Source organism: Leptonychotes weddellii, chromosome 1 (assembly GCF_054177405.1).
Source record: "Leptonychotes weddellii isolate Sample4059 chromosome 1, ASM5417740v2, whole genome shotgun sequence".
NCBI classification, from domain to species: Eukaryota; Metazoa; Chordata; class Mammalia; order Carnivora; family Phocidae; genus Leptonychotes; species Leptonychotes weddellii.
The window spans coordinates 94992568-95009197 of NC_138369.1; the positions used below are offsets into that span (position 1 = coordinate 94992568).

Sequence of the window (16630 nt, forward strand, 5' to 3'; positions counted from 1 at the left end):
CTTAACCAACTGAGCCACCCAGGCGCCCGGCCCTAGAGATTTTTTTATTTTTTATTTTTATTTATTTTTTTAGTAATCCCATTATATATATTTATTGAGATATAATTTAAAATTTTTTTCTCCAGCTTTAATGAGATACAGCTGTCACACAACACTGTGCAAGTTTAAGGTGTACAATGTGTTGATTTGATACATTTATATATTGCAAAATGATTACCGCCGTGACATTAGCTAACACCTCCATCCTGTCACATGATTGTTTGTTTTTTGTGGTGTGCATAATAATAGAGTTACAGTTCTGTGTCTTTGGATGAATTTATACATCCAGGTTACTGCCATCCTAATTACAACATGAAACATCCCCATCCCAATGTTTGTTTAGCACCTCTTTCCACTCAATTTCACCACATGGGCACTTCTGTGTCTTTTTTCTTCCACGGAGATATTTTTGAAATGCATCCATGTTGTGCAGATCTTGTATCTGTCTCTTGTATGGGAATCATTGCAAATCATTATAATATCTGACCTTTTGTGTCTAGCTTCTCTTGTTAAGTTCTTTGTGGAGATGAAGAACCAAAAGAATTAGCAATGATGCTTATGGAAAGAATTTGAGATTCCATAATGGACAAAGGGAGTAAATGTTAGGATCTTGGCAGTAGCCAAAATGGACTATTGTGTGGCCAACAGAATGGTCTGGGAGAGCCTTAAAATTGGAGCATGTGCTGAGTTGGAAGGAAGGTATCGGGTGATCTGTATAAACCAGGGAAGCAGGGTAGGCACCATCAGGGGGTGCTGGAGGTGCATCCATGTTTCTCTTGGAAGAGCTGGTCTTGACTTCCACCCCAGCTAATTGCTGTTGTTTGACTTTCTTGAGTTTTGCTCTATGAGTCTTGAACCAAACCTGCGGTACTGTGGGATGTATCTCCAGTTTTGAGGCCATTTCTTTCTGAAGGCTGGGAGCGGGGTAGGGGTTCTTGCTGAACAAGAATTCCAGATCTGCCAGTTATTACTCAGTGAACATTGTTCGTTTCCTTTGGGAATGCTTCTGGTGCTTTCCTTTAGGAAGGTCCCCTGCGCCTGACATCCTGAGATCTAGATGTGTTCACATGCTCTGGTCCTGTGTCGAGCCTAGAGATTTGTTTTAAAAACACAGATTGAGTCTTGTTATATCCTGATGAAAACCTTTCAGGATATCCATGTTGCCTGCCCCATGAAACAGGTACAAAGCTCTGCATTCCTCCCACCAGCTCTCCAGAATTCCCTTAGATTCACCCTATCCCCACCCCCACCATTACCCAAAGCTCCAGCCATAGGAATTATTTTAAGTGATTGCTCCATCTTTTCTTCCTCCTTGTCCCTTCCCTCAGACCACCCTTTCTGCTCTTGTTCATCTAACAGAAACCTATACATTGTTGGACTCAACTGGAATGTTACTTCCTTATTCATAACACCCCATTGCATTTTTCTCTTCACCTTGTGCCTGCACTAGCCCTTGTTAAAAGCAGAAAACCATGTATTTGTGTCACCAGAGCTTGAACACTGATGAACGGAATGTAGACCCTTCCTCAGTGTTCATGGGGTTCAAAAATGTTACAATAGCCAGTTTGTGATCATGCTAATGAAGTTGACTTGGCTGCTAAGGTAAAGATTATCGCATCCCGCCATCTCGCCATCATGGTTGGTGAAGTTATGCAACAGCTCTCTGCTATTCTCCTTGTTTAGGAGATTCAAAAAATTGAGAAAGTCAGGAAGTCTGTATGTGATATACCTGATTTAATCATTTCACTAAAACGGCCTCCTGCCCATTTGAGCAGCTGACAACTGCAAAGGGCAGGGATTTAAATTTAAAAAGCTTGGTTCTTGCGGTTTCTGAGTGCCTAGTGTTTCCAAAATTATCTCAAACATTATGTTCTCTGGGTTTTTGGTGCCAGTTTGTAAAGAATTTCAAATATGTCATATTATCAGATAATAATAGTGCTAAGTTGAGAATATAATATCCACTGGCAAAATTACTTAGATATGATCTATAATGATTTACTTCCAGTAACATGATTATTCACTTAGAGTCAATAGAATAAACAAAACTCTAAAAAGAAAAAAATGCACAAGAATAATAACAAAAAAAGAATTCCTTTTCTTGTTTTTTATTTTATTATTATTATTTTTTTAAGATTTTTATTTATTTGACAGAGAGAGATACAGCGAGAGAGGGAACACAAGCAGGGGGAGTGGGAGAGGGAGAAGCAGGCTTCCCGCTGAGCAGGGAGCCCGATGAGGGGCTCAATCCCAGGACCCTGGGAGCATGACCTGAGCCGAAGGCAGACGCCTAACGACTGAGCCACCCAGGCGCCCCTCTTGTTTTTTAGACTTGATGTTATTCTGTTCGTTTTCTGGGACAGAACTTTCTGTGATATCATTGTGATGTGGCAGTGTTTGTAAATCATGACCACTGAGCCACGGAGTTACTTACTGTAAACTACAAAGACTTATTTCATTGCTCTATCTTTCCCACTGTTATGCATCAAAATAAAAACAGAGACATTGACAGGAACCAGTTCAATAAGCATTTTATTGAGCAGCTATGCTAAGCACTGTAAAGGATGCAGAGGAATAAAATGTGGCCCTACATCCAGGAGCTCACCATCTAGGGCAAGAAGCAAGTGAGTAACAATTAAATCTGATAAAAGGCAGAATTTGGTTGGTGCTATTAACAAAGAAACAAAGTGCTAGGACAGCATCTTTTTTTTTTTTTTAAGATTTTATCTTTATTTGAGACAGAGAGAGAGCACAAGCAGAGGGAGAAGCAGACTCCCGGCTGAGCAAGGAACCCAATGGGGGACTCGGTCCCAGAACCCTGGGATCATGACCTGAGCCGAAGGCAGACGCTTAACTGACTGAGCCACCCAGGCATCCCTAGGACAGCACATTTTTTAAAACGACAGTTAAACCTTTACTTACTAGTGAAACATTCTCTGGAAGCGACATGTCAGCATTTATTTATTTATCTATTTTTAAGATTTTATTTATTTATTTGAGAGAGTGAGAAAGCGAGAGACAGAGCAGGAGCTGAGGGGGAGGGGGTACAGGGAGAGAGAGAAGCAGACTCCCCGCTGAGCAAGGACCTGAGCCGAAGGCAGATGCTTAACCGACTGAGCCACCCAGGTGCCCCAACATGTCAACATTTAAATTAATATGGATGAGACCAGAGGAGCCTCTAGAATTAAAACAAAACAGAATGGTTGGTTCATTTGTCTTCCCCTTTATTTCTTCGAGCCTGCTGTTTCTTTCTGATCTGAGCTAATTGGGTGGCAGCAGTCCCCCAAACAAGCAGTTGGCCCCCCGAGGCTGGCAGCCCAACAGCTGTGGCCCTCTGTGGTTTTTCCCGAAAGGCCGACACCACCAAAAGCGACAAGGAGGTTGGCACCCTGTGAAGTGACACTGTAGTTTTGCCACTGCAGTGAGTCATGAACTCCCTCAGTGTCCTGGTGCTGCCATTTACTACCTGTGGCCTTTTAAAAGTCATGTAGTTTCCTTATTTATAACATGAGCGGGTTGATTTAGACTGTATAACATCTCTAAGGTTCTTTCCAGCATTAAAATTTTATGGCCCTAACTGTAAAGGTTGATAAGAGCCAAACAGTTTTCCTCCTTGGCTTCTACACATCAAGTGACTCGAGAGAAAAGGAACATACTTTCTAGAGGTAGAGAAGTACCTCACTTCTTTATAAAATATCCCTTCTGGGGGCGCCTGGGTGGCTCAGTCAGTTAAGCGTCTGCCTTCGGCTCAGGTCATGATCCCGGGGTCCTGGGATCGAGCCCCACGTCAGACTCCCTGCTCAATGCAGAGCCTGTTTCTTCTCCCTCTGCCTGCCACTCCCCCTGCTTGTGCTCTCTCTCTCTCTCACAAATAAATAAAATCTTTTAAAAAATATATAAATAAATAAATAAATAATACCAAAAAAATATCCCTTCTGATGCTTCCCCTTCACTGTATTATTTCTAGAGTCAGTCTTCTTTCTCATGAAGTCCTGTATCAGTGAACTTGGTTATCCAAAGAAAAACAGTATGGAGGGCTATTATATTATGTATGTGGGCATTATATATATTATGGAAATTATATATGGGTAAATGAGGTGGTACAGAGGTGGCGTTGATAGGAACTGTCCAGGGTGGGTATGCAGAGTGCTGGAGACTTGAGACACAAATGAATCTCCATGAGCATAGATATGTGGGGAAGATTTACAAAAAAGATTATTTGGCTCATCAAGTATTACTGAGCCAGAAAGACAGAATAACAGCTAGAGCAAACTTGGACAAATCATTCTACTTCCCCATGGCAGTATCAGCCCTGGAATGCTCATGTTCTACACATGTTGTAATAGATTAAAATTTTAGATTTCCAATCTTTTATGCTCCCACTAAACTGACGGGCTTTGTGCTTTTACAGTGTGTTTTGGGACCATAAGCAAAACACATTTTAACAGTAAAAACATTTCTGCTTTTTTTTTTAAATTAAGTTTTTTTGTTTTAATTCCAGTATAGTTAACATATAGTGTTATATTCGTTTCAGGTTGTACAATATAGTGATTCAACCATTCTGTACATAGTGATCATCATGATAGGGGTAAAACATTTCTGCTTTTTTTTTTAAAGATTTTATTTATTTATTTATTTATTTGAGAGAGAAAGAGAGCATGAGCTGGGGGAGAAGGAAAAGGAGACTCCCCACTGAGCAGGGAGCCCGATGCGGGTCTCAATCCCAGGACTCTGGGATCATGACCTGAGCCGAAGGCAGATGCTTAACCAACTGAGCCACCCAGGTGCCCCCATTTCTGCTTTTTAAATTAGCATCCAAGGAAGGTTTGGTTTGGTTTTGTTTTTATAGGGGAAGGGGAAATAGGGCAATTAAATAATTTAAAGATTGAAGTTTTAAACTAGGAGAATTTTGCAAAAGAATTCTGGAACCTTTACACTAGGGCACCATCTTGAGGGGATGATGTTCAGTTGGTGCATGGTTCTTGGTGGCCATGGCTCTCTACAGCCTGCATAGCAGCAGTGCTTCACCTCGGCCTAGTGCCTTCCCCCCTCCCAGAGTCCCAGGATGAGAGGGTCATCTCTCTTGGAGGACCCATTGAGTGCCTCTCATGTTCCCAACACTGTTCTAAGCCCTAGAGATACAATTGAGAACACAGCATGAAATAAACAAGTGAGACTATATCAAACCAAAGAGTTTCTGCACAGCAAAGGAAATAATGAACAGAATGAAAAAGCAACCTATGAAGTGGGAGAAAATAGGGCAAATCATATTTCTGGTAAGATGTTAATCTCCAAAACATATAGGGAACTTCTAAAACTCAATAACGAAAAAAGCAATAAGCCAATTTAAAAATGGGCTAAGGCCTTGAATAGACATTTCTCCAGAGAAGACATACAAATGGCCAACAGACACACGAAAAGATGCTCAACATCACTACTCATCAGGGAAAGGCAGGTCAAAATCACAGTGAGCTAACACATCACTGCTGTCAGTATGATCATGATAAAACAAACAAAAGAGACAAGTATTGGTAAAGATGTGGAGAAATTGGAGCCCTTGCACACCATTGGTAGGAATGCAAAATGGTGCAGTGGCTATGGAAAACAGTATGGAGTTTCCTCAAAAAATTAGAATAGAACTACTGTATGACCCAGCAAGCCCCCTTCTAAATATATATCCAAAAGAATTGAAATCAGGATCTCTAAGGGATATTTGCCCTCCTATGTTTATTACACCATTCATAACAGCTTAGATGTGGAAACAACTTGTTTCCATTGACAGATGAATGAATAAAGAAAAGGTGGTATATGCGAACAATGGGATACCATTTAGCTTTTAAAGAGAAGGAGATTCTGCAATATACAACAACATGGATGAACATGAGGACATTATGCCAAGTGAAATAAGCCAGACAGAGAAAAACAAATACTGCATGATTCCACTTATATGAGGTATCTAAAATAGCCAAATTCATAAAATAAAAGAATGGAATTGTGATTACCAGGGACTGGAGGAGAGAGCAGTTACTAATCAGCAGGTATAAAGTTTAAGTTAAGCAAGATCAATAACCTCTAGAGACCTTCTGTACAGCATTGTATCTACAGTTTACAATAATGTATACTTCAATGTGGTAAAATGTGTTAAAAAGATAGACCTTCTGGTACGTGTTCTTACTATAATTTAAAAAAAAAGAACATCACTGCCTTCATGGACTTACTGTCTAATGAGCTAGACAGACAATAATGTCAAGTTATATCATTGCTAAGGGTTATATGGGATGGAAGAAGTTTCAGTTCTTTCCTGAAAGATCCCAAGATTATTCTAAACCAGGAAAAAAGTCACCAAAAGAAAATTCTGACAGGGGTGCCTGGGTGGCTCAGTCGTTAAGCATCTGCCTTCGGCTCGGGTCGTTGTCCCATGGTCCTGGGATCGAGCCCTGCATCGCTCTCCCTGCGCAGTGGGAAGCCTGCTTCTCCCTCTCCCACTCTCCCTGCTTGTGTTCCTTCTCTCGCTGTGTCTCTCTCTGTCAAATAAATAAATAAAATCTTTTTTTAAAAAAAAGAAAATTCTGACAGAAGTGACCCACCCACTCATATATTTCCCAGTTTGGGAATTTCTCTGAATTTGGTATATCACACAAGTGAAGGTGCCATACATTCGTGCATATAAATGTACAAGATTGTGCCTTGTTGCCAAACTTAGAACCATATGCAATTGGTTGACTTCTAGGAAGAAAACCAGGTTAGTGATTTTTGTTGCGTTTGGTTGAAAGAGAAGTGGATTCTCCCAATGTCATGTCAGAATAGGAGTCAGAGTACTTCAGTTATGTTAACAACTGTTATGCAACAACAATGAATTGTTTAATGGGACTCTTTGGTCCTACTGTGCTTTTACCTTTGGGTAAAAAATACTGCCCTTTTACAGAACGGTGGAAAGAGATTGTGCTTTGCAGTCAGGTCAGGGATGGGGGGATGGTGGAATGTGGGAATTAGAGTGGGTGGCCCTGGGTTAAGATTCTTGCTCTGACACTTACTGTGTAAATTTCGACAACCTGCATAATATCTCTGAGCATCAATGATTCCTTTATAAACTGAGGAAAATAACATCTATTTTTGCCTTATCGGGTTGTTGTATTATATATCATATAATGTGCCTGTCATATAACTTAGGTGCTCATTAAATAGTAGCTGTTGTTTTAGTCTGGTCATGATGGGTCTTCTAGAAAGACTTCATGTAGTGTAGGCATTGCATACTGAAGTGTATTAGGGTAAGGGGGAAACGTAAGTGTGAGGCAATTTTATTATTTATTTATTTATTTATTAACATATAATGTATTATTTGTTTCAGGGGTACAGGTCTTTGATTCATCAGTCTTACACAATTCACAGCGCTCACCATAGTACATACCCTCCCCAGTGTCCGTCACCCAGCCACCCCAACCCTCCCACCCCCCCTTATGGTTTGTCTCCCTCTCTGGTTTTGTCTTGTTTCATTTTTCCCTCCCTTCCCCTATGGTCCTTTCTCTTGTTTCTCAAATTCCTCATATCAGTGAGATCATATGATAATTATCTTTCTCTGATTGACTTATTTCGTTTAGCATAATACCCTCTAGTTCCATCCATGTCATTGCAAATGGCAAGATTTCATTTTTTGATGGTTGCATAATATTCCTTTGTGTACATATACCACATTTTCTTTATCCATTCATCTGTTGATGGACATCTAGGCTCTTTTGTGAGGCAATTTTAAAAGGAGCACTTTCAAAGGGGCAGTCCAAGATGGAGGCATAGGAAGATCCTGAACTCACCTCCTTTCATGGACACACTGAATCTACAGCTACATATAGAACAATTCCCTCTGATGAAGACCTGGAAACTAGCTGGATAGTTTCTTCATGACAAACAGTAAAAGGCCCAAATTGAGATGGGTGGGAGAGGCAGATAGGTGGTCTTGCCAGAAACCCATCCCTGGTACGGTGACCCACAATCAGGAGGGATTTCATAAATTCAGAGCTTCCTCCTGAGGAGTGAGGAGTTTGTTCCCCACCTCAGGCACCCCAACCCATGAGACCTGCAATGGAGAGATGTTGCCTGTGAAAACTAATGGGATTCAAATCCAAGAGATGCAAAGGGGTGGAGGGAATGGAGATAACTCTCTTAAAGGGCTCACCTGCAGACTCAATTCACTCCAGATACCAGTACAAAAGTAGCAGTTTGAAAAGGGCCTAGACTATATGTGAAGGAAATTCATTTGCTAATCTTAACACATCTGTCAGAGGGCATTGGCCTGTTGGGACTCTGTGGGGACAGAGGTGGGGGTGGATACTAGTTTTGCTCTCTCTACCTTGATAGCATATGCAAGAGCGCCTCACTCTGTGCTATTCTGCTGCCTTGCTGAAACCAGTGAGTGCACGCAGGAAACACAGAGGTGTTCCTTAATTAACTGGCTCTGGTGGCCAAGGGGCTTGTGTTCCTGGATTCCATAGGACTGTAACAATTTGAGAGATGGTTTTTGGCAGGCAGGCACCCCCAGGGCACTACACAGACAGCAGGTTGAAACACACCTCCAGTATTTCTGTAAAAAGACCTATTTACTTGTCGCGGAGCTTCAGTCTGAGGGGCAGATTTCAAGTTTGCCACAAATCTAGAGACTATGGAGGTGCTCTCAGAGAATGTAGGCTGGGGGACACCATCTTTGTGCTCTCCCTCGGCCTCACTACATCTCCCCAGTACCTCCCAAAAAGGAGCTTATACACTCTTCTGAAGTACCAATTTTTATAACTATAACCCAGAGACACTTGCAGATCACTTGATCTGGAGGCCAGCAGCGTTTATGATTGTAGTCCCTCAAAACTGCATATACTTGCACGCTTCAGATATTGCTGCCTGAGGGCCTTCCAATCAACCTGAAACTGTGTACTAAATGAGATTCCGCCCTTTGGAGCACTGACAAGTCTTGGCACACCATCAACAACTGGGACCTATGACAAATAAATCAAGTTGCTTTGACAATTGCAAAGCTTGAGAGGCAACAAAGACCTAGGGCAAAGTTGAAAGATAAGGTTCCTCTCCTACACAAGACCACTCCTTCAACAGTTTTTTGCCTAATACATAGAAACAAGCAAGAGTCAAACAAAGTGAGAAATCAGAGGAATATGTTCCAAGTGAAAGAACAAGTTAAAACCTCAGGAAAAAAATTATAGTGAAATGGAGATAACTAACTTATCTGATAAGGAGTTAAAAGTAATGGTCTTAAAGATGTCACCAAACTCAGGAGAGAAATGGAGGTGAAAGACCTGTACACCAAAAAAACATGGATGACAGAAGTTGAAGAAGACACAAATAAATGGAAGGATATTCCATACTCCTGGATTGAAAGAATTAATAATGTTAAGATGTCCATATTACCAAAGCAATCTACAGGTTCAATGCAATCCTTATCAAAATTTCAAAGCTATTTTTCACAGAAACAGAACAAGATCCTAAAGTTTGTATAGAAAACACAAAAGATCCCAAATCACCAAAGCAATCTTGAGAGAGAAGATAAAAGCTGGAGGCATCATGCTCCCTAATATCTAACTATATTACAAAGGTATAGTAATAAAAAAAAAAAGTATGGTATTGGCCCAAGAACAGATACATAGATCAATGGAACAACAGGGAGCCCAGAAATAAATCCACACATATATGGTAGTTAATATATGACAGAAGAGGCAAGAATATACTGGGAAGGATAATCTCTTCAATAAATTGTGTTGGGAAAACTGAATGGCCACATGCAAAAGAATAAAACTAGAGAAATATACCATACACAAAAATTACCTCAAAATAGATTAAAGACTTGAATGTAGGACCTGAAACACTTAAAATTCCTAGAAGAAAACCTAGGCAGTAAGCTCCTTGCCATTGGTCTTGGGAATGATTTTCTTGGATCTGACTCCAAAAGCAAAGACAACAAAAGCAAAAATAAACAGTGGGACTACATCAAATTAAAAGCTTCTGCAAAGGAAACCATTAACTCAACAAAAAGTCACCTACTGAATGGGGGAATATATTTGCAAATCATATATACAATAAGAGGTTAATATCCAAAATACATACACACACACACACATATGTGTGTGTGTGTGTGTATGTATATACCACAATCCAATTAAAAAATGGGCAGAGGATCTGAATAAACATTTTTCCAAAGAAGACCTACAAGATGGCTAACAGGCACATGAAGTGATGCTTAATGTTACTAATCAGGGAAATGCAAATCAATCACAATGAGATACTACCTCCACCTATTAGAATGACGATTGCCAAAAAGAAAAAATAAGTATTGTCACGAGAACTCTTGTGCACTATTAGTGAAAATATAAATTTGTGCAGCCACTATGGAAAACAGTATAGCGTTTCCTAAAAGTACACATGGAACTCTACCATATGATCCAGCAATTCCAACTCTTGGTATTTATTCAAAGAAAATAATAACACCAATTTAGAAAGATATATGCACTCCTTATATCTATTGCAGCATTATTTACAATAGCTAAGATATGGAAACAACCTAAGTGTTCACTGATGGATGAATGGATACAGAAGATGTGATATATATATATGTGCATATATATATATATTTATATATATACATCATACACACACACACATGCGTATACACAATGGAATACTACTCAGCCATAAAAAAGCGAAATCTTGCCATTTCTGACAATGTGGATGGAATTTGATGGTATTATGCTAAGGGAAATGAGGCAGACAGAGAAAAACAAATACTGTATGATTTCCCTTATACGTGGAACCTAAAAAACAAATGAACAAACAAAACTCATAGATACATAAAACAGAATGGTGCTTGCCAGGGTGGCAGAGGGTGGCTTGGGGGTGGGTACTAGAGGTAAAGGGGATCAAGAGGTACAGACTTCTAGTTATAAAATAATTAGTCATAGGGATGTAATGTACAGCATGCTGATTATAGTCAATGATGTGTAGTGTATATTTGAAAGTTGCCAAGAGAGTAAAAGTCATTACAAGAAAAAGGAAAAAAAAATGTTCATAACTTTGTATAATGACTGGCAACTGGATCTATTGTGATGGTCATTTTGCAGTGTATACAAATATCGAAGCATTATATTATATACCTGAAACTAATATAATGTTATATGTTAATTACACCTCAATTTAAAAAAATTAACTTTTCTGATCCAAGTCTGAATTTCTTTCAATGGTGTTTTGTAGCTTTTCAGCATACACATCTTACACTTCTTTTGTTAAATTTATGCCTAAATATTTTATTCTTCTTGGTAGTACTGTAGATGGAATTGTTTTCTTAATTCCTTTTTGGATTGTTCATTGCCAGTGTATATAAATAAAAGTGAGTTTTGTATATTGAAGATAAGTAAACAAAAATGAGCACTTATATTTTTAAAGAGTTTGGCAAGGAAATGGCATTCATCATCGTACTGAGCTGGAATGGAAGATGAGAGGCTCCCCTTTCCCCTTAGTTTACATATGCCTTTCCGAATTGTATCACTTCGTGTGTAAGTGTATGAGGAAAAAGACAGAAAAGCATGCTGTGCCTTAGTTTCTACACCTGAAAACTGGAGGTGTCATCTGTCTTCCATGACTGGTTTGAAAGATGGATGGTATCTAGGAAACTCTGAAGGCTTGGTGAGAGAATATGAATAAATGTAAAGGGTTACAGTGGTTATTGCAGTTGCAAAATGAGAATTCTCCTTTCCACCAGTACTTGAGGAAAATAGAGAAAACCATTGTTTTGTTCTGCTGATTTTAAAGGAGTTGCTCTGGGACCACTAGATGCTGGGAAACTGAACACTTTCAGGGAAAGGGGCATTAACAATTTTGTTGTTTTAAGTTTGAAAGTTACACATGAGTGGGTGAAAGAGGCGTTTTACTCCAGGTGCTTTTGCAATCCAGTGGGTTTATTACATCCAAAAGGCTGCAGGATCAGGCTGTGGACTTCTGCCTTTCTTCCTTGCTATAAAAATGATGTCTTTGTGCTTTCATTTCCTCACCGCCTGGCTTCTTCAAGGTAATAAGAGATAGAAGAGAAACACCTGGTTCCCCTCTCAAGTGTATTTCAGTTGTATTTCCCATCCACACTGTTAGCTCAGCTTTGAGGGCCATGCTACTTATAGGGGCCCTTCTTTGTTCTGTTGAATGCCCCCAAACAAGAATCAGTTCACCTGACAAAATTATGGCTCCAAAATTAAAAATAAAGTTTTCCTCTTTCTTGCTTTCCGATTCCTCACTGAATACCACACACACCCAAACCCCTACACACAGAGACGATGGGAGGCTGGAAGAAAAATCAAAGAACAGGGTCCTACTTCATCTCTTGGGTCTAATACCTACTCCAGGAGGCTGCTAGTGTCTGGCCTCCAGTCTGGACTTGAAAGGTATTCTCAGGTAACCTGCACTCTCCAGTATTTTAGGGCGAGAATCACCTCCATTTCTCTTCTGTTGTGCATTTTCTCTTTTCTGTGCTGCTATTCAGCATCAAATTTATGTGTCCCATAAATGGAAGCTTTCCCCGAAACTTTGAGGCTACATCCAAATCAGAATAACTTATAGTTTCTGTTACATCACGATTTAACTTGAAAAATATTTTCTTTGCCCTAATTTAGCTTTTACTTTAACATAATGAGATATTTCGTGACTGACCAGACGTATTAGACATTGAACCTCGAGCTGTCATCATTTTATTTAAGATGTAATGATCCAGGGGTGCCTGGGTGGATCAGTCTGTTAAGTGGCTGACTCTTGGTTTTAGCTCAGCTCATGATCTCAGGGTCCTGGGATGGAGCCCCACGTCCTGGCTCCCCGATCAGCAGGGAGTCTGCTTAAGGATTCTCTCCCTGTCCCTCTGCCCCGCCCCTCACTCATACACATGCGCACTCTCTCTCTCTCTCAAATAAATAAATAAATCTTAAAAAAAAAAAAGATGTAATGGTCCAATCACAGTACTATAGGTTCCTGTCATTCCCAGGAACAGCATGCTCTGTGCTTTTGAATCCAGGTAATCACCCAGGGGTGGTCTGATGATGCATCATGAAAGTTCTCAAGGAAGAAAAGGCAAACACTACACACCAGTGCTCCGTGAACTAACCACCATAATTCTAATTTTATTTGAGAGTTCTGTGGTCATAAATAGCTTCGTATTTTCTTGAAAGTATAATTCACCGTGGACATTTTAATATGTAAAACACTCCGTCCTGGAAAGTTATAAACATGAATCAAAATGCAATCTTAAACCCCTCACAGTAATATAAGAGAAGAGCAGAAAAGCACTAAAACAAAGGTATGACATTTATTTTTACAAAAGGAATAAACATGAGAAGGGTGTATAAACTTCATCTATGCCCTGCTTTTGAGTGCTGTTGTTGTGTGAAACATTAGTTTCATAAATCTAACTCTTTCCCTCTGTACTCTATTTTAAGAAAACATTTTGGATTGGCACACTGTCTTTCCTTTTTAGCATGTGCCTGAGTTCAGAACCAGTTTGCCTATTATTTGTGATTAGCTGTAAAAGTCCATGCAGAGTATACTGTTACTAAATCAGTTCATAATTGAGAAACTGAACCTTAAAACAACTGAGATCTGGAAACATGTTAAATCAATTTTATAACAATTAAAATTAATAATTTTAAGCTATTTATGCATAAAATCTGCTGCCATATTTGCTATCAAAATGTTGAGGACACATCAGAAATACCTTTCTAAAGAGTCACTGTAAGGAATGCTGTTTCTCCTCACAGGGAGCGTGAGCACATATTCCATTTTGTCCCTCCTGCCAGACAACTTAGAACCATACTTGAACCTAAGTCATAATAACTATGTGAATATAGGTAGACATAGTCCTGATAAATCATTTTTCCTGATCAGGATTTTTACTTATATAAGTATTTCCTTTTGTAATGCTTTTTGGTCACGCAAACAAAATCTACTTGTTCTGTATAGTTCCTGATCTATTGATTTTAGTCTTACCATCCCTGGGTTTGCATGTTTTTGTTGTGAGTCGTCACAAATCATGTGGAAATCGAGTACAGTTGAATTAAAATAAATACAATTATATGCTTGTAATCCTCAACCTGCAAGAAATTAAAATACGGATGACTCAGCTGTGATGAAGTTGGGGCAAACTGATGTATCAGTCACACCATCCTGTTTGAAAATATTTTTCTCTTTTTTTTTTTAAAGATTTTATTTATTTATTTGACAGAGAGAGACACAGAGAGAGAGGGAACACAAGCAGGGGGAGTGGGAGAGGGATAAGCAGGCTCCCCGCAGAGCAGGGAGCCCGATGTGGGACTCGATCCCAGGACCCTGGGATCATGACCTGAGCCGAAGGCAGTCGCTTAACCAACTGAGCCACCCAGGCGCCCTATTTTTCTCTTTTTAAAATGACAGTGACGTCAAACTAAAGAAACACATTGATCAACCATCTCCCCTCTGTCTTCAAACTTATTTTCTTTCTGAAGAAAAATTCACAGAAATGTTATCTGGATTTTTTTTAATTCCCCAATTTTTTATATGAATGTCTTCATCATGTTATTGGAGATAAAGCCCATACTTAATTAGAATTTATCAGACAGTTGTTATATATGGCCCTCTCTCAGTTCTTTTTGAGAGATCAAAATAAGACTCCCATCTGACATCCCACAATAGTTACTGAAATTGTAGCTAAAATGCTGACATGGGCAGCTGACTTTGTACTGCTTACCTTGCAAAGCAGGGTCTGGAAACAGTTCTGATTTAATCTCATTGTACTGATTACTGTAAACTCCTTCCATGAGTAGGATAATAATTGCCCATTAATTGTTGTCCTGAAAGTGGTATAACTACAAAGAACCCATTAGCTAATAATATAAGATTGTCTTAAGTGTATGCATGTGTGCTGACATTTAAGAGGTTATCTGAAGTCAAGAATTGTCCATTTTTCATTGACTGTGTAGAGATATATGTAATGGTCTATTAAGATGGGGATATTACTCCTGTTGCAAAGAGGTGCTTAACAATGATTTTGTTTTTTATTTTATTGAAGTGTGGTTGACATACTATGTTACATTAATTTCAGATGTACAACACAATGATTCTGCAACTCTATGCATTATGCTATGCTCACCGCAAGTGTAGCTACCATCTGTCATCATACAACCCTATTACAATACCACTGACTGTATTCCCTATGCTGTACCTTTCATCCCTGTGACTTATTCATTCCGTAACTGGAAGTCTGTACCTCCCACTCCCCTTCCCCCATTTTGCTCATGCCCCCACACCCCTCCTCTCTGGCAATCGCCAGTTGGTTCTCTGTATTTATGGGTCTGTTTTTGCTTTTTGTTTGTTCATTTGTTTTGTTTTTTAGATTCCACATATAAGTGAAGTCATGTGGTATTTGCTTTTCTCTGCTTGACATCTTTCACTTAGCATAATACTCTCTAGGTTCATCCATGTTGTCACAAGTGGTATGATCTCATTCTTCTGTAAGGCTGAGTAATATTCTGACAATGCCTATTGTTATGCCATCATCACAACATCTGAGCAGAAAGATATGGGAATGTTGGCACCCCCAGACAGACAGACAAATCTACTTTTGAACCACCTGGATTTCATTTTGCAGTTATCATAAAAATGTATACCTTTGCTCAATTAGCTGGAATGCTGCATTTAAAAAAAATAATTTAAGATGGCAGTAATCAGAGGCAGATTACCTGAAACTAACTACCTGACAAGGGGATATCTCAGTGTCAAAATAAACTAGGAAATTAAGAAAAATTTATACTTGAATCTGAAGTTTTAACAGCTTGAATTTCAATATTCTGTCAACTGCTCCAGAATTGTTGGTATACTTACCTAGTATTAGGAACATAAGGGTAAACATATTTCAATATAATGTCAATCCATTTGCAATTTCCAAAAAGATACATCTGAATGGGTTTTGTACTATGAGATGCCTCCACAAAAATTCCTACAAGTGAGGTAACGGATTGCAGACCTGGATATATTCTGATTTTTCAAGAAGTAGAAATACTTTCAAATGAGATGTCTCACCTAGTGAGCTAGTATTAATTTGTTGATCATATTTCAAAAAGAAAGTTAAGATTCATCTTGGAATAGCAATAATGCTTTTATTGTGGTGAGCAGATTGAATCAGACACTAATAGTATAATTTGTAACAAGTTCTTATGTTTTCCATAGGTGGATAAGCGGAGCAGCTGTAGTCAATGCATTTTATTCTTCAGGCAGAAATCAGATAGGTAAGGCCTATTCGTAAATAATTCTTAAATATGCCTCTGTTGTTACCAACTGGTAGTGCATTGCATGTCCAATTTATAACACTCCCCATAAAAGCACAGCTGGGGCTGGGTTATTGATTTATTGAATATACTCCTTGAAAGTAAATGCATCCATGTACCTCTTTTCACTATAATGGCAAATTTTAAGTTAGTACAAATTACATTAAGTGATTTTCTTTCTTTTGCAATGTTCTCATTTGTGGCTAAGTGGTTTATCTTATGTCTAAGTGCTTTTATTTTATTTCTAAATACTTTTTAAACATCTCTTATAA

The 16630-nt window shown here is 39.0% G+C and overlaps 1 protein-coding gene and 1 pseudogene across 4 annotated transcripts in view; one reads left to right on the top strand and one right to left on the bottom strand.

The window, feature by feature from the left end:
- Nucleotides 1–16630, top strand: part of MME (membrane metalloendopeptidase) — a 99201-nt gene that overhangs the window by 61618 nt on the left and 20953 nt on the right. For all 4 annotated transcript variants that reach the window (XM_081828182.1, XM_081828200.1, XM_081828206.1 and 1 more), the window contains exon 17: nucleotides 16261–16319. In XM_081828182.1, the coding sequence (XP_081684308.1) occupies nucleotides 16261–16319 (59 nt within the window). The remainder of the gene's footprint in view (nucleotides 1–16260; nucleotides 16320–16630) is intronic.
- LOC145716907 (divergent paired-related homeobox pseudogene) lies at nucleotides 596–1084 on the bottom strand (annotated as a pseudogene).